The following is a 27,936-nucleotide window of genomic DNA, read 5'->3' as shown; positions in this document are numbered from 1 at the left end:
CACGATGACGACACAAGAAGATTGACGGCTTAGAAATGTCATCCGCACTGACACCTTTACAAGCGGAGACTCTAGTTTTCCCTGATATATTGAAGCTAGTCCCCATTGTAACAACTTGAGAAGAGAAGCAAATAAAGAAGGATCAACCGGACCACAAACGAGTGTTAGAGAAATCAATTCTAACACTTGTACTCTCGTCTGAACCTCTTATCTATGGCACAATATATGAATGGGTTTATGGTGCTACTCAGGTAAATTAAGAGGCTGTTAGTCAAGTACACTTGTCGTGGTAGCGCGGGTCCTCCACGTGTCATGTCTATGTCATCAACGACAAAAACAGGAAGCCAACAGCATGCAAAGCCGACCACAACTGCTACCAAACGCTTTGGCTTCTTTAACATTCACCCAAAGAAGTTCCAGGTTATTTTCCAGTGAGGAAACACGATTTGATCTCGACACGGCGCGGAACACTATGACATAGCAGATCTTGATGATAATCAAGGGTGTTGTGAGGAAACAGCAAAGGATTGAGGCAGAGTAAGCAATGTTACTTTCAAATTTGTACATACACATTGCTTTTCCAGGCTGGAATCCAATGCTGTCATTTTTGAAGAGTAATATGGGAGCAGTCCAGCTAGAGCTAGGCACCAAACAATAAAAATATACATCAAGGCTCTTTTATTCTTAAACAGCGAGAGATACTTTTCCCAATTAACAACACAGAAATATCGGCTGACTGCAATTGCTGCCATAGTTCCAAGGTTACACTTCCCAAACGCAAATATATCAAATGCTTGAAAGCGGCAGACCGTTTCATCAAAGATCCACCTGCCGTGGAAAAGGCTTGCAACTGTAAAAGGCATACATATAGTAGACATCAGAATACGCTCACAGCCAGTGCAATCACGAATATGTTGGGAATCGTGCGTAGTCTGTGGTTATGGAACACGGCGCAAAGAGTGAGGAGATTTCCAAGGATGGCCACAACATCGGTAACAGCAAACAAAACTGTTTCAGTCCAAACTAACTCCTCTTCTCTTGTGGCAAGCTTAAGGGAGAGTTTACTTGTCATCACTGCTTTTGGTCGATAAGCTTATAAGCTTAGATAAGCTTAAGTAACTTACACTTCTGCACAGTCTTTGTTGTCGACTTTTTGAAGCACTGATCGGCGAAACCCTCTGGTGTGCGCGATTACCAACACTGCGTACCAAAACCGAAAATCAAACGTTATTTTCCATCGTATCCTATCTTTAAACACATTGCAATTAATAAATATTAAAAGATGTCTGTATGTCGTCGTTGTTATAATTCTCATCAAGTTGGAAGTTGTAGAGCCAAATAACAACTCCATTTTATGTTTCTGTTCGGCGCGAGCTCGTGAAGTACGTCGTTGTTGCTGAAAGAGGTTTTTTTTAATTGTACTCAGTTATTAATAATCGACATATCTCTTTCGAGTGAAAGAAAAGATGTTGCTTCTACTTTTCCGTATCTTATCTATACAATCTCTTCACACAGCTGGTTAGTAAACAAACATATTATTCCGTCGCGCACGAAAGGGATAAGATATCTTGAAGAGTTTGAACAACTCTCTTTTTCTGCGACATAAAATAGCTGGAAAAAAATAAAAACTCTCTCTCAAGAAAAAATTGAAATCCATTCTGTTATAAATAATTTTCGGCATTGTATAGGGGAACTAATTTTTTTTTGATGGCCATAAAACCATGTCAGACCAGTAAGGTTAGTTGAAGTGACTTGTACTGACTCCAGCAGCAGTAGTCCGTGGGGGTTTCGAGAATAGAAAGCCACTCTCTTTATGGTGCAAAAATATATACCTCTTAATTCTCCTTCTAAGCGTTGTGCTAAATAAATTTTTTAAAAAAACTAAGTTGTAAGTTATGGTAGTTTGAGTTAAATGTTTTATGTTGTCGTTTATAATTAACGCTCAGATCCTCACCTCTTTTGTATCTCTGGGGCGTGCCCCTGGACTGCTTTCTTTCCTGAGTTTCTTTTGAGATCCTCTTCCCTTTTATATTTTAAGACATCGGCGTGAAAATCTAGTTTGAGAATTGTTCTCCATCGTTTTCTTCCTTTTGTTAGTTTTCTGTCGGATTGAACAAGAAATCACTAATAGTTCTCAGCAGAAAATTTCATCGACTCAAACCAAAATAATTTGCTCACACATGACATGAACTAACGCTGATGGTTAAAATAAAATCCCTGCAAAATTTTCTCGTCACAGACATACTTTCATTGCATTATTCGTCAGCATCATGATCACTGCAGAAGCCTGGAGCCCAAGTTTGTGACGTCATTTAAAATAATGTCACATCAAGAAAGAATACAAAGTTAATCTAACTGAGAGAGGTTATATCTCGTCATGTATTGGAGTATGTCACTTAAGAATCACTTAAAAATGACACCCAGTAATTTGACTGTCACAAATCACTTAGTTAAGAATGAAGAATTACTTTTACTTGTCTGGACGGGCTCATATCGTCATTTGACTATTCGAAGCAAAGATATTATGAAAAATTCCTTTTCTTGTATTTATTTTCGAACATTTTAGCGCAAATGTCCCTCGGATCAATATTTTCTAGTAGATGGGACGCTTTTAATTTCCGACTCCACAACTTAGAGAATGAATAAATCAATTCGCCTGAATTCGTGCGTTGAGGTATGTCGGAATAACTAAAGAAATAGAATTCTTTCTTTCTTTTTGGCAGCTCATTGGCGCATTAAGAGCGTCACAAGGAAGAAAGTGTTTGTCTATTTCCTGTTGTATAAAGAGTTAAGTTACGTCTTAACTAGTGCAGTATTTGAATAAGTCGCTAAGAACCGAGTTCCAGTTTAAAAGAAGAACCCGAGGAATGAAAACAATCAATAATTTAATAGACAATGAAAACGTTTTCTCGGGCCTTTTAGAGAGCAAACGCCAGAACGCAAACGCAAAAGCACCAGCGCTGTTGCGTGTTTAGCCCGTATTCTTGCCAATCGGGTCATTATTTTGTGCAAAAGTGACTTTAAAATGCAAACGCACGCGCACCATCTTCGTGATAGCACAGTTCTGTTGAAGATGAGGATGGAGATTCACAACGCTGTTGCTGTGTCTTGTCAGTGTCTTTATTTCTCTGTATAAATGGCAAAATAGGAGTAAAATTTATTTTCCAAAGTAAACGTGAATCGAATTTCAATTATTCAGAATTGATAACGATGATCATGAATGATTTTGTTTCAGACTTTTTGAGTCCAACCCAAGAGTTCAAGACATATTTCCCGCCTTGAAGAGTTTGAAACTTGAAGCCGTAATCAAATCTCGATCTCTGTATCTTCACGTCAGACGAGTCATGACTGCGCTGGAAAATGCTGTATTTTCTTTGAACGACGCAGAGGTTTTCATCGAATATTTAATGAACTTGGGAGAAAGACATAAACCATGGCTCGTGAGGCTGGAGCATTTCGATATATGTATTCTATTATGCCGATCAAGGCTACTTAGGGGTACATATTGTTGTATAGCGCTGTATTGTGATGTAAATTACAGTAGCGGGAAGTGTAGTGCTATCTAGGGGTACACATTATTGCTTAGGATCCATCAAATAATTTTGCTCGCGCGCGATTGGTCTAAACGCAGTAAGTGACTGAATATTCCCTTGCTAAAACTAAGTGATATCCGAGAATATCACCTAAACGATATTCCCCAATTTGCAGACCTTACGTCCACCACGATAAGTCTTCATCTCACAATTAATGCAATTCAGGGTAGTTAGGCATTATCAACTGAATTGATAACGTAAATTGCCCACCGCAAAGAGTTTAAAAGCTCATGTTTCGAGCGTTTGCCCTATGCAATCGCTCTGACGAAGGGCTAACGCTCGAAACGTCAGTTTTTAAACTCTTTGCAGTGGCCAATTTACGTTATCAACTCACTAAATTACCATGTTATACTCTCCCACCGACGCAGCATCACAGTTTTTTTTAGAAACTTAACCTTTTCTTAATTCAATTCAGTGAGCTGTTCATTAACATTTTTCACGAGCGTCGCAAAATATTTGAAGGATAAAAAACACAATAGCGTCTATTTTGCGCGAAAATATGAACGGATATTTGTCCTTGGATATTATCTGTTCCTCGAAGCTCACAGTTTCCGCATCTTGGAACAGAAAATTCGAGAAAATGACTGCGGCAAATATTCGCACTTATTTTGGCGCCAAATTAGAGCAACTGTTTATATAGCGCTGTATGGTGATTTAAAACTCAGTAGAGGGAAGCATAGTGCTATCTAGGGGTACATATTGTTGTGAAGCGTTGTCTAGTTACTGCATTTTACGGATTTACAGTGCTACTCTGGGGTATAATGTTGTATTGTGCTGTATGATGATAAAACTTGTAGTAGAGGGATGTATAGGGAAGGGGGGAAGAGGGGCATATGGGAGTGCGTATTGGAGGAGACATGGAGTTTAATAATCGACGGAACGTGTTTGCTCATGATGAATCTCTCAAGTTGTCATCGGCTATCTCTCTAAGCGTTATTGTAACTTATCCTTTCTCAATTATTGTTTTGTCAAAACTCTTCCTAATGCGTCTGCATCCGAGATGGCGGCTACCGACTCAGTAGAGTCCGGCTGTGGATTGGCCAGCCGCCATCTTGGATTCGCATTGTAGGTGGACCCTGGGCGAGAGTTTGACCCATTCCCAATCACATGATAGAAGAAGCCTTAATTTGGACATTGAGGGACTCGTTTCCGACTAAATGCACAAGTTATGTCGCCGAGACTTGGAGGGAGCTGTTTCGCTTTATAACTGCTATTATGATGAGAGGACTGAGGAGAGCAAGCACTGGCACCCTGTGGACTAGGAATCAATCGAAAGGAAAACTGAGATTTTACCAGAGATGACTTTAAGAGGACACCATCCCAAAGTGGACATAATACGCATGATAACAACAACTATGGGGGAGTAACGAGGTATATGAGTTGTAAGAAGCCTGACGTTGCGCAAAGATTGAGACGAGTGAAAACTGAAACAGACATGAAAAAGATGGGAATAAAGGAAAAAAAAAAAAAGGAAGAAACCAGAGGAAGGAGAAAAAAAAAGGGATGCGCAAATGTGAAAAGGTGTAAAAACTTGTGTGAGGAAAAAAAAATAAAAAAAGGCGCAGATATGTATCAGTATGAACACGTCCGTCGGCGTTCAAAACCGTGTGGCAATACGGAGAACGATAGACAGTGGAAGAGACACAATCGAAGAGATGACGCGCTTTTGTTAAGTGGGCGGGGCTTGAAACATGGAATGTTAGTACTCTGTTAGCTGTACACATTATCAACTTGGTGCGCGGGTCAAAACAAGTATTGAAGTCCCCATAGGATCTGCTTTTTCTACATCTTACGTGCATCCTAAGAATATAAAGACAGACAATGTAAATCAACGCAGTTTTTGTATTTTATACACTATATTTCTCTTACACAAAGAAGTAAAAAAATAAGCACAATAGAAACTGCATTAAATTGTTCAAGGCATTAAGTAAAATATGCGCTAAACGGAGACGCTAAAATGAACCCATTTACTCCCAAGACTGATCATTATTTAAATTCTCCTCACGGTATTAATACACCGACAAACATGGAGTCAATAACAATTAGAGAAAATCCAAACTGGAGGATAATCTTTTACTAGAAACATAATGTTACATCGAATTCTCGGAACAAGCGGCAGCAAAGAGAAACACATTCTTATCAGTTGGGAGAATTTTTCTTCAGAACTTGGGAGTTCATGAGTTAATTAATAGAAACTAAGATAAATAAACAATTATCTTCAATTTAAAAAAAAATAGCATCAAAACACTTCACACGAAATACACTGACATTACACAAACCATGTTTAGTTGAAACTGGTCTAGCATGTCTTTAAAATTCTAGTTACATTATATTCAACCACGCATATTATCAGACATCCTCAAATCATGCTGAGGTAAATTTAAAGCGATGAAAAAATTTCAAGAGATGATTTTTAACAATTAGAAGTTTTATCCTGAAGCCCTGAACGTTTTCAACTACGCACTAGGTTTGCATTAATTAATGAGCCTTTTCACCAAAATAATTCCCATTGAGGACTACATGGCTTACGTTAACTGCTTCTCTTATTTATGAGCGTAAATATTGTCGTACTAGAAACAACAAATTCCATGTCACATACAATAAAAGTCACACCTATGGAAACTTTAATTATAGTGAACTCTGCGTCCCTCTTTCCTAGTTTAGATTACATGGACAATTTTTAGCCTCTCCGTCGTCGTTCTTTAAAACGAACGGAGAAGTGTTTGGTAAAACAGAAAAAAATTGGCCAGACTCGTTTGATTGAAAACAGGGTTGTAGCCAGCTTTTTGACTAAATGTAAGCCTCTTCCCTCACAAATTTCAGTTTTTGTTTCAACATTTGCAAGAGTCATATTATCTTTATAGTAAAAGTCAAGCGGGCAGAAAACAATTGTAGGCCGGGCCTACGGGACTAGAGGCTGGCTACACCCCTAAAAGTAGGTGTAATGTCTCTAACATATGGTTAGTAAATTTAATAACACCATCTCTGATGTTTACTTCTTCAAATTAAGCTTAGAATGGCAATCTTGGCACTGACAGAACTAGATTACATTAAAATGGATTGAGTTGAAAATGGTAATCAATTTTTTTGTAAAGATGAAGGTAAATTGTAACAAAATAACTTATGATGTAGAAAACGGTCTAAGATTAATTCACATATTCAATTCACATACATATTCAATCAAAGTTTTGGAAAATTGAATTGTTTCTTTGCTTATCAAAAGTTTAGAGCATAGGTAATTAAAATCCGGTGGAAAAGCCCCTGGTTGGGTAAAAGAAATAACCTTTAAATTATTTTCCATACAACTGATTGTAATACAGGAACAGAGCTAAGTGACATGTTGGTGGAAATGAAAACCTCGTTCATAACAGAGGCCTTGTTGCATTTCGTTCTCTTCGCAAGCATTTAAATTTGTTAAAGTAACAAAAAATGACAATTCCACTGATCAAAATATAATGAAATAGACTGGTTTATTTCTTCACCATAGTAAAGTTGCACATCTCAAGTTCCATTTAACAAAAAAGTAAAAAGTAAAGAAAAATAGCCAAAAATTGTTTAAAATAGAGAAACATTTTAAACCTTCCAAGTTCCTACTTCATTCTTTTGAGATGAAAAATAAAATTTTCTCATTTATTTGATTTCCTATTCAAATTTTCTCTTTCCTTTGCCATCAGGTCAAACGTGAGGTCATCTCCAATCAGCAAAAAGGGCGCCCAGTACTTGATGTCGTGGAACTCATCTGATTCTCTGAGGCTTTTCATGGCCAGGTTCAGTGACTTGCTTGTAGATTTACCTTCTGCAAGGTGTTGATAAAAGCATTTCATGAACTCGAGAGTAGCCTCGTCATCAATCGCCCACAGGGACACCACAACAGACCGAGCACCAGCCCCCATAAAAGCGCGCGCAATGCCAACCACACCTTCAGCCTTGATCTCGCCCCGACCACTGTGGCAGCAACTGAGCACAACAAGTTTAGCGCAAAGTTGAACATTCAACACATCTCGAATCGTTAAAATGTAATTCTCCTTCTCCGTAGGCACAGTAGATATTCGGTCTTGGTCAGGTGTAAGAGCAATTTCGCCAGTTTCCGGACATCCGTGTGCCGCAAAGTGAACTAAGGAAACGGAACTGAGTCTTTTCAACACCTCACGTTTCGTGGCTTTTCTGCCAGTGATTGGCGTGATATTCAGAATTTCTCCGATCATTTCTACTTCTTCTTTAGCACACGGAAGCTGCTCGAGGACTTTCTCTCCCTCGCTGTTAGTAACCTCGGATACCCACGGATCTCCTACAAGTAACGCATCACTGCTTTTGTGATAATCATTTGGGCAATCGGCAATGAGTCTAAGACTTGCTAACGATGGAGCGACTCGGATTGTGAACGATTCACACAGGTATTTAGAATTACCATCCTTCAATGCAGCGTAAGGAGCGATCCACAGGGGTCCATCAGGAATAATGAGTAGCTCATCCCCTTGAATCAAGTCAGCCACCGGCTTCATAACGATATCATATAAACTGCTCAAGCATCCGTCTTGTTGGAAGTGAGGTTGAGGGTTGGCTTCTTTGGTTTTCTCATCCACTTTTGAACGGCCCTCCCTCAAAGCATCTAAAGATCGATTCTCGCATCTCACATTAGAACGAACACCAAGTTGTGTATAGACACCGAGCATGAACGACTCAAAGGACTGGCTAGATCCACTATTCTCTGAAACAAAACCTTTGAGTTTACTTTGTCTTAACTGAACTTGTTTTCCTTCGGACACAACCCAAAGATTGACGTTAGCTTCGTCCACTGCCTGAAAGACAGTGTTTGATGGAACGTTTTTTAAAACTGCGCAATCTTCATCATCTCCCTTCTGGTGACTTGTTCCACCACGAAAACTGGATTCCATGAGGTCGGTTAGAGCTTGAGCTCGTCCTTTCTCAGCAACAAATAAGGCTTCATCTACATTACCTTGTTCTACGAGAACTCTCCACAAACCCGTATACGCGATTTGATGCTTATTTCGAAAATTAACTTTCCACTCATCTTTAGATTTTAGAAGTACTCTCAAGGAATTGAATAAGCTTATGCTAGCTTGGTAATGTTCAACGGCTTTTGGCAGTCCACCTTGCAACTCCGAAACGCATCCTAATGAACAGTAGGCCGTTGCCTCCAAGGATTTGTCGCCTACTTCTTTAGCTATTTTAAGATCTAGGTTGTGGTACTCTATGGCTTTTTTTAAATCACCCAGACCGCCATAAGCATTGCCAAGATTGCCATAAGCACCACCCTCCCCATGCTTGTCTCCTACTTCTTTAGCTATTTTAAGATGTAGGTTGTGGTACTCTATGGCTTTTTTTAAATCACCCAGACGGCGATAAGCATTGCCAAGACTGCCATAAGCGTTACCCTCCCCATGCTTGTCTCCTATTTCTTTAGCTATTTTAAGATGTAGGTTGTGGTACTCTATGGCTTTTTTGAAATCATCCAGACTTTGATAAGCATTGCCAAGATTGCCATAAGCACCACCCTCCCCATGCTTGTCTCCTACTTCTTTAGCTATTTTAAGATGTAGGTTGTGGTACTCTATGGCTTTTTTTAAATCACCCAGACGGCGATAAGCATTGCCAAGACTGCCATAAGCGTTACCCTCCCCATGCTTGTCTCCTATTTCTTTAGCTATTTTAAGATGTAGGTTGTGGTACTCTATGGCTTTTTTGAAATCACCCAGACTTTGATAAGCATTGCCAAGATTGCCATAAGCACCACCCTCCCCATGCTTGTCTCCTACTTCTTTAGCTATTTTAAGATGTAGGTTGTGGTACTCTATGGCTTTTTTGAAATCACCCAGACCGCCATAAGCATTGCCAAGATTGCCATAAGCACCACCCTCCCCATGCTTGTCTCCTACTGCTTTAGTTATTTTAAGATGTAGGTTGTGGTACTCTATGGCTTTTTTGAAATCACCCAGACCGCCATAAGCATTGCCAAGATTGCCATAAGCGTTACCCTCCCCATGCTTGTCTCCTATTTCTTTAGCTATTTTAAGATGTAGGTTGTGGTACTCTATGGCTTTTTTGAAATCACCCAGACTTTGATAAGCATTGCCAAGACTGCCATAAGCGTTACCCTCCCCATGCTTGTCTCCTACTTCGTTAGCTATTTTAAGATGTAGGTTGTGGTACTCTATGGCTTTTTTGAAATCACCCAGACGGCGATAAGCATTGCCAAGATTGCCATAAGTACCACCCTCCCCATGCTTGTCTCCTACTGCTTTAGTTATTTTAAGATCTAGGTTGTGGTACTCTATAGCTTTTTTGAAATCACCCAGACGGCCATAAGCATTGCCAAGATTGCCATAAGCGTTACCCTCCCCATGCTTGTCTCCTACTTCTTTAGCTATTTTAAGATGTAGGTTGTGGTACTCTATGGCTTTTTTGAAATCACCCAGACTTTGATAAGCATTGCCAAGACTGCCATAAGCGTTACCCTCCCCATGCTTGTCTCCTACTTCGTTAGCTATTTTAAGATGTAGGTTGTGGTACTCTATGGCTTTTTTGAAATCACCCAGACGGCCATAAGCATTGCCAAGATTGCCATAAGCGTTACCCTCCCCATGCTTGTCTCCTACTTCTTTAGCTATTTTAAGATGTAGGTTGTGGTACTCTATAGCTTTTTTGAAATCACCCAGACGGCCATAAGCATTGCCAAGATTGCCATAAGCGTTACCCTCCCCATGCTTGTCTCCTACTTCTTTAGCTATTTTAAGATGTAGGTTGTGGTACTCTATGGCTTTTTTGAAATCACCCAGACGGTGATAAGCATTGCCAAGACTGCCATAAGCGTTACCCTCCCCATGCTTGTCTCCTACTTCTTTGGTTTTTTTAAGATATAGGTTTAGGTACTCTATGGCTTCTTCTCCCCAATTATAGAAGTCTATGACTTTCTTGATATCACCTGAACTTGCACTAACGTGGTCATGACTAATAGGATCTTTTTCCTCCATGGACTTATCTCCCACTTCTCTGACAGACTGAAGTCTTAATGACAACAAGACCGTATTGTTTTTGTCAATCTTTTTTTATGTTAAGGGTTAAATGTGGAAAAACACAAGAGATTATGTTTCTGATCATATTGATATGTAATAGTCCATTTTAACATTTGCGTGCTTAGTTCCCAAGCCTCTGAACAAGAGGGATGATAAAGGGTGACCTTGTTATGATAAAAAAATTGCTGCTTTTTAAATGCAAACTATTTTGTTATTATCGTTTCTAGATACTGGTCTCTATCACAACAGGTCACCTTCAGCCTCACTCCAAATCAAAGGCTTGGCAACTAAGTACACGACTATAAAATGGCCCATTAGGAGGGCTTTGCATGAAAGGTAGATGATTTATCAACATTCAGTCTTGAAGTCAGTTATGAAGTAAATCTACACTTCAAAAAATGTTTTTTCTATCTACAGCCTCAAAATTTAACGCGAAATATCTAGATTTAATCCTTAGTTTCCAAAAACTGAGCAGCACTTGCTCAATTTTTAAATTAATATAGCTTTAACATCAGACAAATGTTTTACAGCAGTGGAAGAAATGAGTCTACAACACAAAGACATGTCTTTAAAATTTTTATTTGTCCATAGGAAAGCAGGACGAAAGTTTCCGAGTCTCTAAGTAGTGGAAAAAGGTCGAAGGCAAGAAAATCTACATAAAATATGTAAACATTACCGAGCTTTTTGTTCTGGCTTGTTTTAGAGAGATCATCTACGCAAGGACTATGTATAAACTGGATGAATATTAGTCTTCTAACCCTTTAACTCCCGTGAGTGACCAAAAGAGAATTTTTCCTTACAATAACAACACAATATCAATCAGATAAGTGTTGAGAGTAAAAAAAATATATCAATCTGAAAATAGTTAGTTGATGCAATACTGAATTCTCTGTACTAACATTACAAGAATTGTATGGTTGACAGTAAGGATAATTACAAATTTGGTCTGGGAAATTAAAGGGTTATTTAAACTAATGTACCAGTTATTGGCATGGATAGTAGAACTAAGTCAAATTGGCTAAAATGAGTAATTTCATTAATAAGTCATGAGGTAAAAACTTCTCCTATGTTTTTAATCACACACACTTAAAGTATATGAACTGATAAGTTCCCATCATAATTAATACCCTTCTTTGTATTTTCTCCCTTAAATCATCAAATTATGGAAACTTTTTTTTTATACCCACGGTTAAAAATGAAAGATTCCTTCAAAGGATACAGCTAGTCCCTTATCACACCAAGTGCTTGCTTCTTCAAATCTCTTCAATTCAACACAAGCAGTGGCTCCTGTAGGCAACAACACAAACAAGCATACTATTACTGTAGCTCAATCCTGAGAAAAGAACCTGAAACATTGAAATCATTACAGACCAGAAGAAAAAAAAAGACAAAACAAAACAAACCAAAACAAAAAAACTAAACGGAAAAGAATAAAGAGGCCCTATTAGGTTTCAGTTAGATTTATTTAGCTTTACAGACAACTGAAACTTCTAAGAACACTTAAATTGGGATCAACAACTCCCACAAAAACACTAAGAGTCAGGTAAGTCCTGATCCTTCTTTCTAAAACAGCTAGATAGTGACTTAAGAGCGTGTCCACGAAAGCACCGGGCAGTCATGCTACATGCCATCTCACCGATTTTAATGAAACTTTGTCAGTTTAAAGGCTCTACCCCAAAACTCAAAAAAACAGACTGGTTTCTGTTTTGGTTTTTTCCGTGGGAGATAGACCACCCCCCGGTTTTTCTTGGTTTTCAGCAATGAAATCGCTTCAAATAGGTAAAATGTATGAAGCTCTCACTGCGATGATATTTAACCAATTACTTTGAGGATTTGTACACATATTTTTACATCCTTAGTTAATGGCCGCCGCGAGTATCAGTCAGTTCGATTGACGGCTTCTCAATCAACAGAGGCAAATATACGACTGTGTTTTTAGACTTTTTGATTCATCTAAATATTTTACAACTTTGAGGTCAAATATCTCCCGTTGCCAGAAAGCTACAACACTAATCTTAATTACCCTTTATGACCCATCATTTCATCTCCGAAAATCATCAAAAAAATCTTTGGGCACTATCGTATTTTTGTCTTGGATACCTTTTAAAATCTGCGATTGTGACAAGTTTCTCTCAACTACACCTGTCACGCACTTCTTGCTCTAGGCGGTCACTTGACAAAATAAACCTACATTTTTTAGCTCTTTATACAAGATGATTGATCAAGAAGGGTGAAAAATGTGAAAAACTTTCGAGATTTTTTGTAGGAATGGGAAATTTCACGTTTAGAGAGATGCATGTTGACGAAAAATCAATGGGAAAATCGTTGCGTTTCTTTCTTCAGTCGTTTATTACTTTGAAGATTTGCAAAAAACAGGACATAGGGCTCTTGTACAGAACAAAACATTCATTAGCCTATACTTTGATCGTCTATTATCATTATCGCACAGTTTACAATAAGGAAACTGTAACAGTAGAGGAGATTTTAAAGTCACATGTCGCCTGCTTGTTGACGTACAAGTTCCCGAGTGTAACAACTTCGGCTTTTCCGTACCGCGAATGACGGGAAACTCTGCCCCCCCTTATTTGATAGGAAATATCAATAGCCCCATAAATTCATTACCTACGCCATGTTTCCAGAAAATAAGACTGGAAAATGTTTTTTCCACTTTCCACCATCAAGAAATTCCACGTATAGAAATAGTATTTGTAGGGTTACTGCGTGACTTTTCATGAGAAGTAAAAATTGTTCATCTTTTCTTTTCAAGAAGACACTTCTAGAAAGTTCTTAATCCTTCTGTTATCTTATTTTCCTGTTTTTTGACTGCAAATATCATTTGCATTTGCTATTATTTTCGCTGATTGTCATGGCCTTTCCTGCGAGCACGTGCGAGCTAGTTCATATACAGGACTCTTTCGAGTTTCTCTGGGTGGTATCGGGCTTAGGTGTGTGAAGGTCTGGCTCGAAAGATATCTGCACGCTGCAACACGGGTTCCCATGTTTTCTCCTTTTTCTTCATTTGGATTTTCTTTCTCTTGCTTGCATCATCACACATTTATGTTTTTTTATTCCCTCAGCGCGTTCTCTCAGATTTGGAGGTAGGCTATGAAAAGTCAATATTGACCAGAACTGAAATCCTTTTCTATCACTATTTGTTTCAGAGAATCCCCGTCATTTGTGACTTTATTTCTCAAGAAAATGTGTTTTTATTTGCTATTTATTTCCATTAGAACATGAGACTAGGTCCTGATAAGTTTTTTTTGTCTCGCGACTCCCAAAAACTGTGTTTGCGACAACATCAATTGAGAAATCAAAGGCAATTACGCCTGAGAAATTCGCTTGTAGCCTTCTACCCGCAGAAGGCAACTCCATATAATGAAACGTTCTAAGACTTCTACAAACTAGAGACATTGCGTGATGTTGAGGGGTGAAATATTTACCCTAAATCTGTGACCCTCAAACGGATCACGTACTCGTACATGTAACGTCCGGAAAATGTCACGCATGCATAACACCTTAGGCGCACCTGGCGAATTCTATCCATTGGCTTCAATAACAAAGAGACAACTTATTTACTATTTGTATATGAGAAAGCTTATTTACCCTACTTGAAAAATCCTTGATGAAGTCTACTTTTGTCAGACGAAACGCGTGGGAGATAAAAACAAGTTTTTACTTTCTCAGTTCGTGCAGCGATGCTCACTAGTCTGTTCCGTCAAAAACGCTTTTAATGTGAAATCACGTCAACCTCGACAGAAAAATTAAGCTCATCCTGTCATAATCAATGGTTTGATACTGTAAGTACCAGTTTAGGTACATCATTGGGCTTTGATCACAATGATAAAAAAATGTGCGTTTCCTCACGCTTGCCACGTTTATTCTTTGGAAAATTATTTTACTGGAGGGCGATGTCGCTTACCTTGGCGCGTCTTGACTCTGGCCGACGAAAATTATCGAGGTGAACTCCATGAAATTCTAGTCAAATGTTTTAAAAACTTTGTCTACCCTTGATTTGCACGCAGAAAAAAAAGGCAAATTTCGAACGGTATTTCAAAACATTTTATTCATTAGTCAATTTATGAACTGTTTTATAGCAGCCCGAGGAAAAAGCCGGCGTATCGGTCAAATGAATTCCAATTTTTTCAACAAGGAGTTGGTAAGTTCATTTTTCCAAGTAAATTTAAGTGGGGGTCATTTTTTTGTGACAGCCGATCAAAGATAGACATCTCTGAAACGTCTCTGAAACTCTTTTTAAAAAGAGTTTACACTTCCGGTAATATTTTCCTCCTTCTCGCAACAGCGCAACAGACATTGTTAATCCTATGTAGTGTAGGTGTATCAGTTGTATTACGTCTTCATAGTAATGCCATATAAGAAATCGAATGTCTAAAAAGCCCTCAATTCAATCTAACACTCGAATTGATAAAGTCAAGATGAGGCAATTGTCTTGTTCATTTGCAACTAACTGTAGGACCAAATGTTATTTTTCTCGCGCTGGAAAAGGACGGCAACAGCTCATAGCTCTAAATTCGTGGGTATACAGCTTAAAAAAAACATTTGAGAGACGTCGGTGTATCCCAAACATGCGTTTCGTCCGAGATGGAGCTTATTCTAGCGCGTATTGGCTTATTTGGAGATTACGAAGGCCGCGATTTCACGATGTACCTCAAATATCGTGCACAACTTGGTGTGAGATTCAGACCTTCGGGTTCGTAAATGCCAGTATCCTCCTCATAAAAATCGGAGACATAAAGTAGGAGAGAGATGAATCTGCAGATGGCAAAAGAAATCAAAGCTGGTGGCGAGTCTTCCTGGTGGCGGCAAGGTGACTGTACACCTAAATAGAACGCCTACTGTAGCTGCTATCTTGGAGTCGGCAATGAATAAGGAAGAAGGGCAAGAAGAGCGCTTATCTGAACATCAGTTTTCCTAGCTGGTGATTTGTGACTGAGATGAACTCTATGTCATATGATTGCTAGGGATACGCAGGTACTGTAGAGGAGCTCACATACATAGAGGTGGGCGATCCTCCCTCTGACTTAAGAACTACGACAAGTTTATAGCGCAGACCAACTGGCACGGTTTGAAGAACCTCAGGGTCTCACTAGGCTCATCACATTAGAAACCTTCAGCAAACTAATCGTAGAAGCGGGTGGTTATCAGCAACGTGCACAAATTTCTGAACGCGGGTCATCGCGAGAACTATACCCAATCCGTCATAGACGGAACAAGAAAGCGAGATATTCTTGCTAAAAGAAGGATGTATCAAGACGTTTCAGTCATTGGCTGCCATCCAAATGTACCCTGACAAAGACAAACACAGTGAAGCCGACAAAAAAATTCCGCCTAGGATAAGATCAAGAGGAAATGGACTAAGACCGGCTTGCCATTCTATAGGGGATGGCTACGTTCAAGGTCGGACCTCAGGTAAAAATTCTGACGAACAATCCTTAACTAGCTAAGTGGAATTTGGATGGGCTCTTTGGAAAACACAAAAAACAGCCATCTTTTCTCAGAAAGCAGAGAATTATCTCCTAGACGTGTGCTGGGCAAGGGAGGAAACTAGTAAGGCAACCGCCTCTAATGTGATTTCCCAAATATCGAGAGAGTTTTTAGAGACGACACCAGCCAGAAATGTTGTCTAAGACTGACCGGTTGTAATTGATACAGCAGCAAATCGCTCGATACTTTAGCCGGTTATCTGCCGTAACAAAAATTGGTTTATTGATGAGGTCCCCCTCTGTAAATATGAATGAGGAAGATTGATCAAAGATTTTTTTGATGATTTTCAGAGATGAAATGATGGGTTATAAAGGGTAATTAAGATAAGTGTTGTAGCTTTCTGGCAACGGGGGTTATTTGACCTCAAAGTTGTAAAATATTTAGATGAATCCAAAAGTCTAAAAACACAGTCGTATATTTGTCTCTGTTGATTGACAAGCCGTCGGTCAAACTGACTGATGCTCGCAGCAGGCATTAACTAAGGATGTAAAAGTATGTGTGCAAATCCTAAAAGTAATTGGTTAAATACCATCGCAATGATAGCTTCATACATTTTACCTATTTGAAGCGATTTTCTTGGTGAAAACTAAGAAAAAACCGAGGGGGTGGTCTATCCCCCCACAGAAAAAAACCAAACCAGTTTGTCTTTTTGAGTTTTGGGGTAGACCCTTTAAACTGGCAAAGTTTCATTGAAATCGGTGAGATGGCATGTAGCACGACTGTCCGGTGCTCTCGTGGACACGCTCTTAACATATCTGACACCTGTGACTCATTGAACTTAAGGAACTAAAATATTCGTGCTGAAATTTTGCTTTGCATTCCGCATTGAGTTCTTCATCCCGTTCAAAATAATATTCTCATCATGATTAATGGAAGTAATGGCGGAGCAGTCAAGAGCTGGATTCAAATGTACATCAGGGTGGTCTTGACCTCTTAATTAAAGTCAATTGAGACAAGATTGAACTCCATTTAACCTCATTTAACCTTAGAGTGTCGAGTTCTTTTTTTTTATTACTATTATTATAGTACAGCTAACATATCTAACCTCTCACAATTGCCTTAAGGAAAGTTGGATTTATCTCAATGGCTGCTTCTGCATCCCTTAGTGAATCCTGGTGATTTCCTGTTATTGAAATAAATATCTCTGATTAACCATACATGTTGCAAACCAACTACCATTACTATAATTTTGGGAAAAACTTGTGATGCTCGTTGATATCTGGGGTAAGAGGTTACTTCTTTGTGTATTTGAGAGGCCAAGATAAGATGTAAATTTTTCCGGGCATGCATTCAAAATCATCACCTTTTTCAGAAAAATACTACTGACAACTCAATAGCTTCAAAATAGAAAAAGAAAATGCATATTAAGGCTCTCACCATCTTACCAAGTTTAGAATGTGCAATTGCCCTGTTGTTGTGCAGTTTGGCCTTCAGTTCTTTGTCATTGCAGTTCATTTTAATTCCTTTGGTGTAAAAATGAATAGCAGTGATGAAATCTCCTTTCCTGAAGGCCTCATTACCCTCATTCCTATAAACATCAGCTGTGGCTGCAAAGAAAAAATAAAATAATTCGAAAAAAATTAAAAAATGGGTGTCAAAGTCTGTGGTCGTAGTTAATAATTATTCGTGTATAGTCAGAGCTGCCAAGATCTGGAGATTTAAAATCTGCAGATTTTCAATAGTTATGATGATGCTAACAATGTAGGTGACAACATGGGTAAGAATAATGATGAGAGTTATAAGCACCACTCAATTCGAGGCAAACCCCTGGAGATTCCTAAAATTCCTATTCCCTGGGCAAAATTAATAAAATGTTCAAATGCCCCACACAATCTTATGTAAAAGGCGAAATAATTAGCAATTTCACTTTCAACTAATTGATCAAGTTTTAAAAACTAATTGACCAAGCTTTAAAACCTAGACCTTGAAGCCTTATTTCTTCTGAGCCATTTGTAAGTGAAAGTACACCATCTACCTTAAACACCTCCATATTCAATGATAATTAACACTTGTACTCTACTGAAAATTAGATGTGACAGTTTTTATTCAAATTCCCTAACGCCAGCCAGGCAGGGTTAAAACCCCCTCCCCCCCCCCCCACCCTCTTTGGCTTGGATGACGATCAAATGCCTGTGGGTTGCTCGAGGAGAAGGGAGGGAATGTTGAAGGTTTCAAAGTGATTATGTTTCATTAAAATTGAAAGATGATGGTGATGATGATGGTGATGATGATGATGGTAACTATGATGCAAACTTACACAATGGATGTTGTATGATGATCAAATAAAGTCTTAACTTATTATAACTTTGTGTTATTGCTTTGAACTGTTAGAAAAGAAAATAGCAAAAGTTTCTGTGTCATAGATCTTCTCAATGAACAGCATATTGTAATCATAGAAGAGAGTCATGACTGGCCAAATATCCTTTAAAGTGGTCATACACTGTAAATGTCCTTTTCCACATCTGCTTGCATTCTTGAAACTGATCGAATAGAATTTTTTCTAACAATAAATGAAGCCGAAGTTGAACCTAGCTCACCTCGTAAAGTGTCCTCGTCAAAATCTGGTGCATTTTCTTTGTCAGGTAAGTCTTCATTTTCACATGGAACTTTAATTGAACTTCTTCCTGTAGCCATAGCAACTGTAAGAAGACTGATGCTTCTTAAAAAGTTGTTCTTTTAAGTCATCCTGGCCTGAAAAAGAGGTGATTGAAAATGGTTTAAACATCGGCTCAACATATTACCCAGTCGCAAAATAAATATTTTTTCCCTTCTGAGAATGGGAGGGATACATAGACACAAAATCAGAAGCCAATTAAGAGCTAATGTCAACATGCATCCGACAAACAGCAGCAAGTCGTCCAAATTCGTTTTCTATCCTACTTTCATAGTTTGTAGCCCAATATGTCCTAATAATTGTGGTGCAGTTTTTTTGAAAATATATTTTAGTTTTTGAGAAATGATTTTTTTCGTTCGACCGCTCAAATATGCAAATTTTCACTCTGAATATTACCCGAGTTGTGTGACCTCATGTAACGAATTTACTTGACCTCCGGTATTTCTATAGGCATAATCCTTTGTTTTATCATCTAAACTTAATCCCTTGACACTATTGAGGCTGGCAAAAAAATATTTATTTTATTTATTTTTTAAATACTTGTTTTTATAATCTAAATTATCTTGCATGTAAACGCGGCATGAAATTAATTTCATTCGGAAATGAAACCCATTTTAGAAAAACGTAAAAGGTACCTTATTGACGGACTATTAGATTTTTGATGCGGGGAGGGGGGGGGGTCTTTTCCCAATTGTACGATTTGTTTTCTTCCATTAAGCCCGTGCTCAATTTTTTCGGGGTTTATTTATACTCCTGGGTGGAGAGGGGTACTGTTCTGCACAAGAACACAATACATTGACTGGAACCCAGACCTCTTGACCCTGAGTCCAGCACAGGCCAGGTTACAAATGCAGACCTCTCGACCCTGACTCCACCTCACTAATCATAAGGCCATCATGTCTCCACAAGAGGAGAGAGTTTATGGTGAATCCCTTCTTATAAGAAGCAACTTTTACAAAACCAAAGTAAGATTTTCTTATCTGATTTTTAAATAGGGATTACTGGTCAAAACTTACAAAATATGTAAGTTTTTTAATCAATTTCCTCCAGTTGAACCGACATCCATATTCGTGCAGCTGGCAGTTAGTTCAACTGGACACTTATGACAGGAAAAACAATGAAATATATACACCAATGCTTGCTGATGTATGTTGATATGGATTTCAATTTGGTATAGGTGCTGATGTTTGTGGGTTACCAGTATATGTATATTAAACTAATTGTTTTTGCAATTATTTCATGTTTACATTGTTTTGTGCACAGAGTGGATTTGTCTTTGATGCTAGCTTTAATTATCCTGATAATCTAGACTGGTTGTTTTTCAAATATCATAAAATCCTTGCTGGCTGTCTTCACATAGAAAAAAATTCAAGAAATGTAGAGGAACAAGGAAATCAATTTTTCTGGAATTAAAAATAGCCTGAGATGCATGTACAGTGTAGATCGTTTTTCCCAAAGCCAGTACTAACTTCTTACTGACCATTCGAGCACGAGTCACTACTAGGGAATATTGGCCCATGGTTGCGGCAGTATAGAAATGCCATAGAGCCAATATTTCCCAGTATAGCTCATGAAAGCAAGGTAATGGTCATGCACTAATTTCACTTGCATTAAACTGGTGTATTGTGAATTTTCTGGCTTCCAAATAACAACATAGGCATGCGTAGCATGCAAGAGTTATTTTTTTTGACCGGGTGGGATGAGATGGGACACTTTGTGTGCCTAACGTTTTCATTTTTGTAACAGAAAAAGAGCATAACTTTATAAAAAACGAAAATATTGCATTACTTCACCTTAAGAGAAAGAGAGAAAAAACGTAATTTATCTGAACTCACACAGGTATCTTGTGGTCTATTTTCTCTACTGTCGAAATACTTCTGAGCAAAAATAAAATGGATCGGTACCACGCTTACTGTTTTCTCCTTCGCAGCAGTTGTTTGCTCTCGTCACACAACGCCATCTACTCCCCGACGGAGAGAGAGCGCGTAGCGTGATGAGACCAAACAATAGTTGCGAAAGAGACCGCGCTTACTGCCGTTCCTCTGCCAGAGAGAAAATTAAAATTTTTCGTCCACAGTTAGATGCCTGAAAAATATAATTCCATGTAATTTTACCACGAAAAGCAAACTGAAACTCTTTTGTATCTCCAATAGACTCTAACCAAAGGTATATTGCGATCTCGACCAAACGAAGATACATTTCCCTAGAGAAAAGGATAATATTTAAGAGAGGGCTCCTTCATTGGTTGTTGCCTATCTGGCCTTTACCCACTGGGTGTGAAATACCTTATAAAATGCAGGTTGTTTACAAGGAATAAGCACGCGATTGGATTAAGTCCAAGGTAGTTAAAAGCCGAGTTTATTCGTAGAAAAAGTTTAAACGTGGGATAATTGCGTGAAAAGTTCTTTATCAGTAGCATTTAGTGTAAATTTTTTCCAGTGGGGTTGGATAATGCGGTTAGAATACGTAATTAAATGCAAATTGTTTACAAGGAAATGACACGTGATGGAGCGAAGTCTAATTTGGCAAAATTGGCAAGAACTTTGAAGATCCTTGAAGATTCTGGCAAGAAAATGAAAAATCCTTGAAGATCTTAGCAAGAAAATGAAAGATCCTTGGAGATCTTAAGAAGAATTTTGAAGATCTTTAAAGGTTCTCATAAAGATCTTGTAGGAACGTTAAAGATCCTTCAAAGATTTTCACCAGGGATGTCATGACAAGGCGAAAAATATAGAAACGCTCGCCGCATCCGCACTTCTTTTTCGTTTTTTTGGTAGCCACTTGGAAATTTAGCAAGGTATTTTATGGTAGGCAATTCAGATGTGATTTATTATAGTGTACACGCAAATACGCTCGTCATAAAATCAGCTGTCCATTGTTTGCAACTCTGCACAATTATCCTGATAATATGCGAAACTTTGTTCGACGATTTCCGCTTGCTGACAAGTCTTTCCACTTACAATTTTACCCCGGGTTTATATTTCCTGTTGTCTTTAGAAGCAATAATAATCTACACGATCTTTACTTCTTAGCGATCGTGCCATGTTGTTTTTTCAACCTAACACCTTCGGGCATGCTCCGTAGAACTTTGAGTACACCACAGTCAGGAGGTATGGCACTAACGAAATGACTCGGATTAATAGTAATGTTTTCTTTCTTTGATATTGGAATATTTCCTTCTGTCATTGCAAACTAAACTAATAGATAAATATCCGCCACCCAAAATGCCTTAAAAGGAAACACTCGAACGAGTAGCGCGTGGCGCACTCATGATTTTATGTGGAACAAACAAATACAATTAGGCAATCTCATTTCAAATTTTCGTAAAATTTTCGACTCGAGTAATGTTATGTTTTCACTCGTTAATTTATGTAGGACAAAAAAACACAAAGAAGACGATCATTTATTCCAAAATGTATGTGCGAACTGGATTTCAGCTTATTTTCATTTTCCACAGGTATGCTGATAAATATTCAGTTACGCTGTGTTCTTAATATAACCTACATTTTTTCAAAAGAAGTCAAATAATGTGTTAAAGAATTCGTATTTTGATTTGTCGCCTTAAATTTTTCTCTGTCTGAAAATACCTGCCAAGTTTTGTATCATTTAATAAGCAAGGAGCGTTTGACATCTTCCCCTCGAAACATGTGTTTATGACAACTGCTTCCTCTTTCAATTTCTATAATGCGAACAGGATGTAACACGTAGACGGTAGTTTATAATCAAAATTAAAAGGAAAAAGGCTTCACATTATCTCGTAACACTCAGTTTTCTTAGTTCTCACTAAATACTCTTCTAAAAATATAGAGTAAGCAGGGACACAGCACTTTCGATCGATAAAATTTTCATAACTTCCTCTTGTCTGCGATCATGTGGCTTAGTGTGTTGTTGCCGGTTCACTTTGGTGAAAGACCTACATGAAACCAAGATCCCACGCCTCATACCGGATTGTCTATATTTTATAATGTACAAAGTTTTTCTTTGTTAATAAAACCTGGCAATGTTACTGATGGAACACTGCGAGTGGGTGAGACAAACCACTTGGTTTAATTAATTATTTCAGAGCTTACCTTAAAACGACGTTTCGTCAACGACGGAGCGTTGAATTCGTCCTTAAGAACCTATTAAATTTGTAAAATTTTGCAAGACCGAAGATATTTTGATGAGGTCTTCAGAAGGTGACTTAAAACAAGAACGGTGTCGAGAGGGTACTCTTTTCTTAGTGATCTCACAACGTAGGAGTATTTGATTTTTTCCTCTTAAATTTAGCTCGCGATAACTTAGAAGCAACGCTTCGAGCTGGGGATGGCGAGCGTTAAAAATTTCTCGCTGCCACCAAAGATGTTCACTCGACCCTGACAGGATGCAAATGACTCACTTTTTGTTTCACGACCATGATGATGTTTTTACCATTGCGTGACATTCTCTGGAAAACCAAAAGTTAATGACACATTGTGAACTTTCCCGAGAAAATGAGTCATAAATAGTGAATAATTCACGGGCGCGCGTAGATGCGAATTTGGTTGATGGAATGCAATTCAAGCACGTGAAAAATTGCCAAATGTTCACGTAGTAAAATGATTGGGTATGTTCTAATGGACTTTGTACGTTTTTTTATGGTACGTGATGGAACGTGAGTTGTTAGGCGTGTTCTTTGTGCGTCAAGGAGCCGTAAAAATACGTTTGACTAAAAATAATAAAAAAAATTAAATGCGAACCGTTCATGTCCCGATAAATCTCGACCTTAATCAACGAGGCTCTCGCGAAGGCCACAAACCACCACACTTATCAAATGAGCCCAAGATTTCTGGTTAATGTTATTCTTTGTGCACAGCCCCCTGATCCATTACGCAATAATGATACAATATTTTTAGAACGCTCAAAAGGGGTTATGCGCACAACTTTAGGTGCCCGCTCGTTTCATGCCTCTGCGCCTGCGCTGTGGAACAGCTTGCCTGTGCAAATCAGCACGATTGATTCGCTAGCGCTATTTAAGAAATCTCTTAAGACCTATCTTTTTAAGCAAGCGTTTTAGATTCGCATTACAATCGTATCGGTATTTTGTAGCTTATTTATTTACTTTTTATTTATTCATTCTTTCATTATGTATTCATGTACTGTCATTATTTTATTTTAGTATTGTTATTGTAATTATCTATTGTAAATAGCATTTTTATTGTAATTATCTATTGTAATATTAGTTTTCTTGGATTGTAAAGCGCCTTTGATCATTCCATAAATGTTAAAGGGCGCTATATAAGTAAATAAATTATTATTATTATTATTATTATTATCCATGACATCATTTATAAGAAACATAGGTATGCGTAGCATGGGTGGATCGAGATGGGAACTTTGTGTACCTAATGTTTTCATTTTTGTAACAGAAAAATAGCATGACTTTCAAACGGACGAAAATATCGCGTTACTTCACCTTGAGAGAAAGAAAAAAACTTAATTTATCTGAACTCACACCACAAGCAGCCGAAGCTCCAGCTGCGAGATGATCATCTCGCGAAATAAGATTCATGGTGATTTTTTCGGATTTTTTCGGATTTTCTTTATCTGGCGGTGACAAACCTGAGTATTTTTATGAGTTGTGCCGTATTTTGACTTCCCCTTCAAATTAAAACAAGGAGTGAAAGTACTAGGAAATACTACACACCAATGAATAGTCTACAAGGTTACTTATGATCCAACTGCTTTTTTTTCCCGCTAAGTATTTCTGCTCATTTCTCATAAGGCGGGAAAAGCAAAGTTGAGAGAGAAGCGCAGCGTGCGTAGCCGACCGGTTAAACAGGTTTTTTTTAAAGTACACAATAACCAACTGTACACATGCGCTATATACATATTTTCGCGTTATTTGAACTCTACCTTGTGCAGTTGGATTATAGAACCAAATTGTCTTGTTGTACCCCTTACTGACGCAGCACCACAATTTCCTTAGAAACTAAACCCATTTATTCATGCGTTGTTGATTACAATGCCTGCAGCTGGTGCGAGGCCAAAAGCAACCAAAATATACTTGATAAACTGCGCTTGGAGCAGAAATCTCCCAAAAACTCAGCATACTTCGTATACACATACCCTAACAATACTAAAATACTTCTCGAGCGCTTCACATAACATTATTCTCTCACTTTCATACGATCTGATTAGCTATACTTCATTTTTATTATTTCTACATTTTTTTTATTATTTTACGTTTTTCCAGTCTATCGAGTTCATGTTCCATACAAAGCCGTTTTCTTCTTGATTTGCGTTCTTTGTTTGAAAGAAATTTGATCATATGAATTAACATTTAAGCGTTTGACGAAAATGAAATACCCTACGCATAAATCAAATGATTGAACAGCTCGTTAAAAGGAAATGTGTAGCAGCGAGAGAGGAGAATTAACAATCAGATCTTGGGAGTTAAGGGGTTTACGTCTTTTGGAGTGATAGAATTATCATTAGCTCTTCGGATTAGATAGAGATACTCTACCACATTAATTAATTAAATCGTTTTGTAAAGAAGCCTTTGACGGTGGCATATATGCGTTGATAACGAAAATCTGAAAAGGAGAGGCGAACATTAATTAATATGACATGAGCCCCAAAAAATGTTTAGCGAAGACGTACATCAATCAACAAAAAAGTCTTCCTCGGCGTTACTTCCTAGTTCCCAGAAAAGAGTATGCGTAGCCTCCATGCTAAAGTTTCAAACTGCTTTCCCCTATGAAGGAGATTGTCAGCGTAGCTCAGCTCAATGAACAATAGCTTTGTAAAATTAGTTTAAAACATTTGCGCTCGTTTTCTACTCACTTTGAACTAGAAATGTGAATTCGAACTTTCTGCGTCCTTAGAGATAGATTGTGAACGCAGTCTCGTCTGGCTACCAAAATCGCAAAACACCTTAGCGATCTCGTGTTTACCAATTTGTTCACCTTCCCTGGAAATGGTTTCTTGTTGCTGTTCACCTTCCTCGAATGTAACATCAACGACACCACTGTCTTGTACCGCACCTACAAGAGTGGGCATCTCCACTTGTCCTGTTTGCAGTTGATTATCAAGGACATTCGTCTCAACCATACCAGTTACTTCCGCCTGCAGGCCACTGAGGGGGAGGAGCAGGGCCAGGAAGCAGGAGAGGGACCACTGTGGATTTTGTTGCCATTCCTTGAAGTATCCTTACAAATGTAGGACATACTGAACTAAAAATTAAGATGTATGGGAATGATTTTGAATTCAGAAAACTAGTGATTTACTTTTCAAAAAAATATTTTCAACCTGGCAACAATAGAAGAATATCTTCCATAAAGTAATGACATAAGCACAAACAGATGACTTTTGCCACCTCAAGTCATAGTGACTCAGAAGAGCTACGATCTCATCTTACTTTATTATTTTACTATTATTTCTTAATCCCGACCGACAAACCAAGAACACTACACAATGACCTGGCCAGGTTTCGAACCCAGACCTCTTGACCCGGAGTCCAGCGCACTAACCATTACGCCATCGTGTCTCCCTCATAGGAGTAAAATCACGTGATTCTGCCTCGTCATCATGTGCACTGACAAAGTCACGTGAGAAAGCACTAACCGCCCAAGAGATCAGTGCATTTTCCCGCCTTGCCTGAGACGGTCGAGAAATACGAAATCCAACTTGGAAATCAAGAAAACCTTTCAACGTCGACGTAAACTGTCATACAATCAAAGAAAAACAGGAGAAACTCTTCTCAGCTACCTTTTCAAAGATCGTCAACACGACAAACAAGCAAAATCCAGAAGAAATATCAGCGCTTGACTCAAGCAAACATGGCTACTCGCCAAACTCACTCGGGAAACCCGACTCTATTATCGAAGCAATCTCGCTTATGACTAAACAACTAGTGTCCTCTATTACCACACTCAACTACTCAATGGACCACTCATTTACTGAGATGAAGGAGACTTTAGGAAACCTCGCATATGTCGAGGAATCTGCCAATGAAGAAGGCTCGGTAAACTCCGATGCAGAGAAAGACCAACAAGGGGCAAACAAGGACAGCGCTAGCACTACGGACCAAAACCTATCGGGGTCCAGCAACGCTAATAACGTAAACGATCAGCTGACGTTGACGAATAATACCAATCAAACAGACCCTGAGTCCTTCAAAGAGGAAAACTCAACTCTTCCAGGAATTGCGAGTAATTTAAAATTGGGCCAAAAGAAAGCTCCCGCTGTGAATGCACAATTCGTGGGAATGCTGAAAGAGGTCATGCGTGTCAAACTTGATGACGATATATTGACAGAAACGAAAAATCGTTATACCAGGCCAGTAAATTGCGAGTGCTTGGAGCCAACCCAGGTTAACCATCTCCTCTGGGATAAATTAAAACATGACACACGCTCAAGTGACTTAAAGCTTCAGCTTATTCAAGCCAATGAAGGGAATCATTCCCATCGTACTGGTAGTTGAACAACCGGTCAAAGTCCAGGACAAAATATCAGAAGAACCCCGAAGCTTTGTTCGTGGATGCATTTTCTGTAAATTGGAATAATTTATTCTTTTATGCATTTCCTCCTTTTAGTCTAATTGGGAGATGTCTGGGGAAATTACATGCAAACCAAGCAGAGGGCATTCTTATAGTGCCACGGTGGATGAGCCAAAGCTGGTTCCCCAAACTGCTCAGACTGCTGGTGGAGGCATCCATTGTTATTCACCCAAAGAAAGAGACAGTAAGATTTGCCAAATATCCACTGGCCATGGAACAGAGCGACAACTGTAAAAGGCATACAGCAGGTACACATCAGAATATCGCTGATAGCCAGAGCTATTACGAACATGTTGGTAACTGTTCGCAGCCTGTGGTTTCTGTACACGGCGTAAAAAGTGAGAAGATTTCCGAAGACAGCCACAACATTGGTAAAAGCAAACAGAACTGTTTCAGTCCACACTAACACCTCCTCTCTTGTGGCAAGCTCAAGGGAGAGTTTACTTGTCATCACTGCTTTTGGTCAATAAGCTCTAGCTCGGCGAAAAGATTATTAATTCAGTTACACTTCTGCACAGTCTTTGTTGTCGACTTTTTGAAGCAGTGATCGGCGAAACCCGCTGGTGTGCGCGATTACCAACACCGAAAAACAAATGTTATTTTCCATCACATCCTATCTGTAAACACATTGCAATTAATGAATATTAAAAAATATCTGTATGTCATCGTTGTTA

General features: G+C 38.6%; 2 protein-coding genes across 2 annotated transcripts; both read right to left on the bottom strand.

The window, feature by feature from the left end:
• Positions 1–179: 179 nt before the first annotated feature.
• On the bottom strand, positions 180–27,851 carry LOC136280847 (melatonin receptor type 1A-like). The gene is given in 4 exon segments (XM_066166585.1): positions 180–381; positions 383–620; positions 623–828; positions 27,469–27,851. Coding segments are annotated over 4 exon segments (891 nt in total). The 5' UTR covers positions 27,714–27,851.
• LOC131789947 (tetratricopeptide repeat protein 28-like) lies at positions 6,834–22,933 on the bottom strand. Its single transcript, XM_066167141.1, has 6 exons — positions 22,814–22,933; positions 18,667–18,820; positions 17,515–17,676; positions 17,175–17,252; positions 11,847–11,914; positions 6,834–10,654 (listed from the first exon to the last, which is right to left on the bottom strand). The coding sequence occupies exons 2-6, from the start codon at positions 18,761–18,763 to the stop codon at positions 7,220–7,222; spliced, it is 3,840 nt and encodes a 1,279-aa protein (XP_066023238.1). The 5' UTR covers positions 18,764–18,820; positions 22,814–22,933; the 3' UTR covers positions 6,834–7,219.
• Positions 27,852–27,936: the final 85 nt, after the last annotated feature.

Source organism: Pocillopora verrucosa, chromosome 5, assembly GCF_036669915.1.
Source record: "Pocillopora verrucosa isolate sample1 chromosome 5, ASM3666991v2, whole genome shotgun sequence".
Classification (NCBI taxonomy): domain Eukaryota; kingdom Metazoa; phylum Cnidaria; class Anthozoa; order Scleractinia; family Pocilloporidae; genus Pocillopora; species Pocillopora verrucosa.
This window is presented reverse-complemented; position numbering and strand designations above follow the sequence as displayed.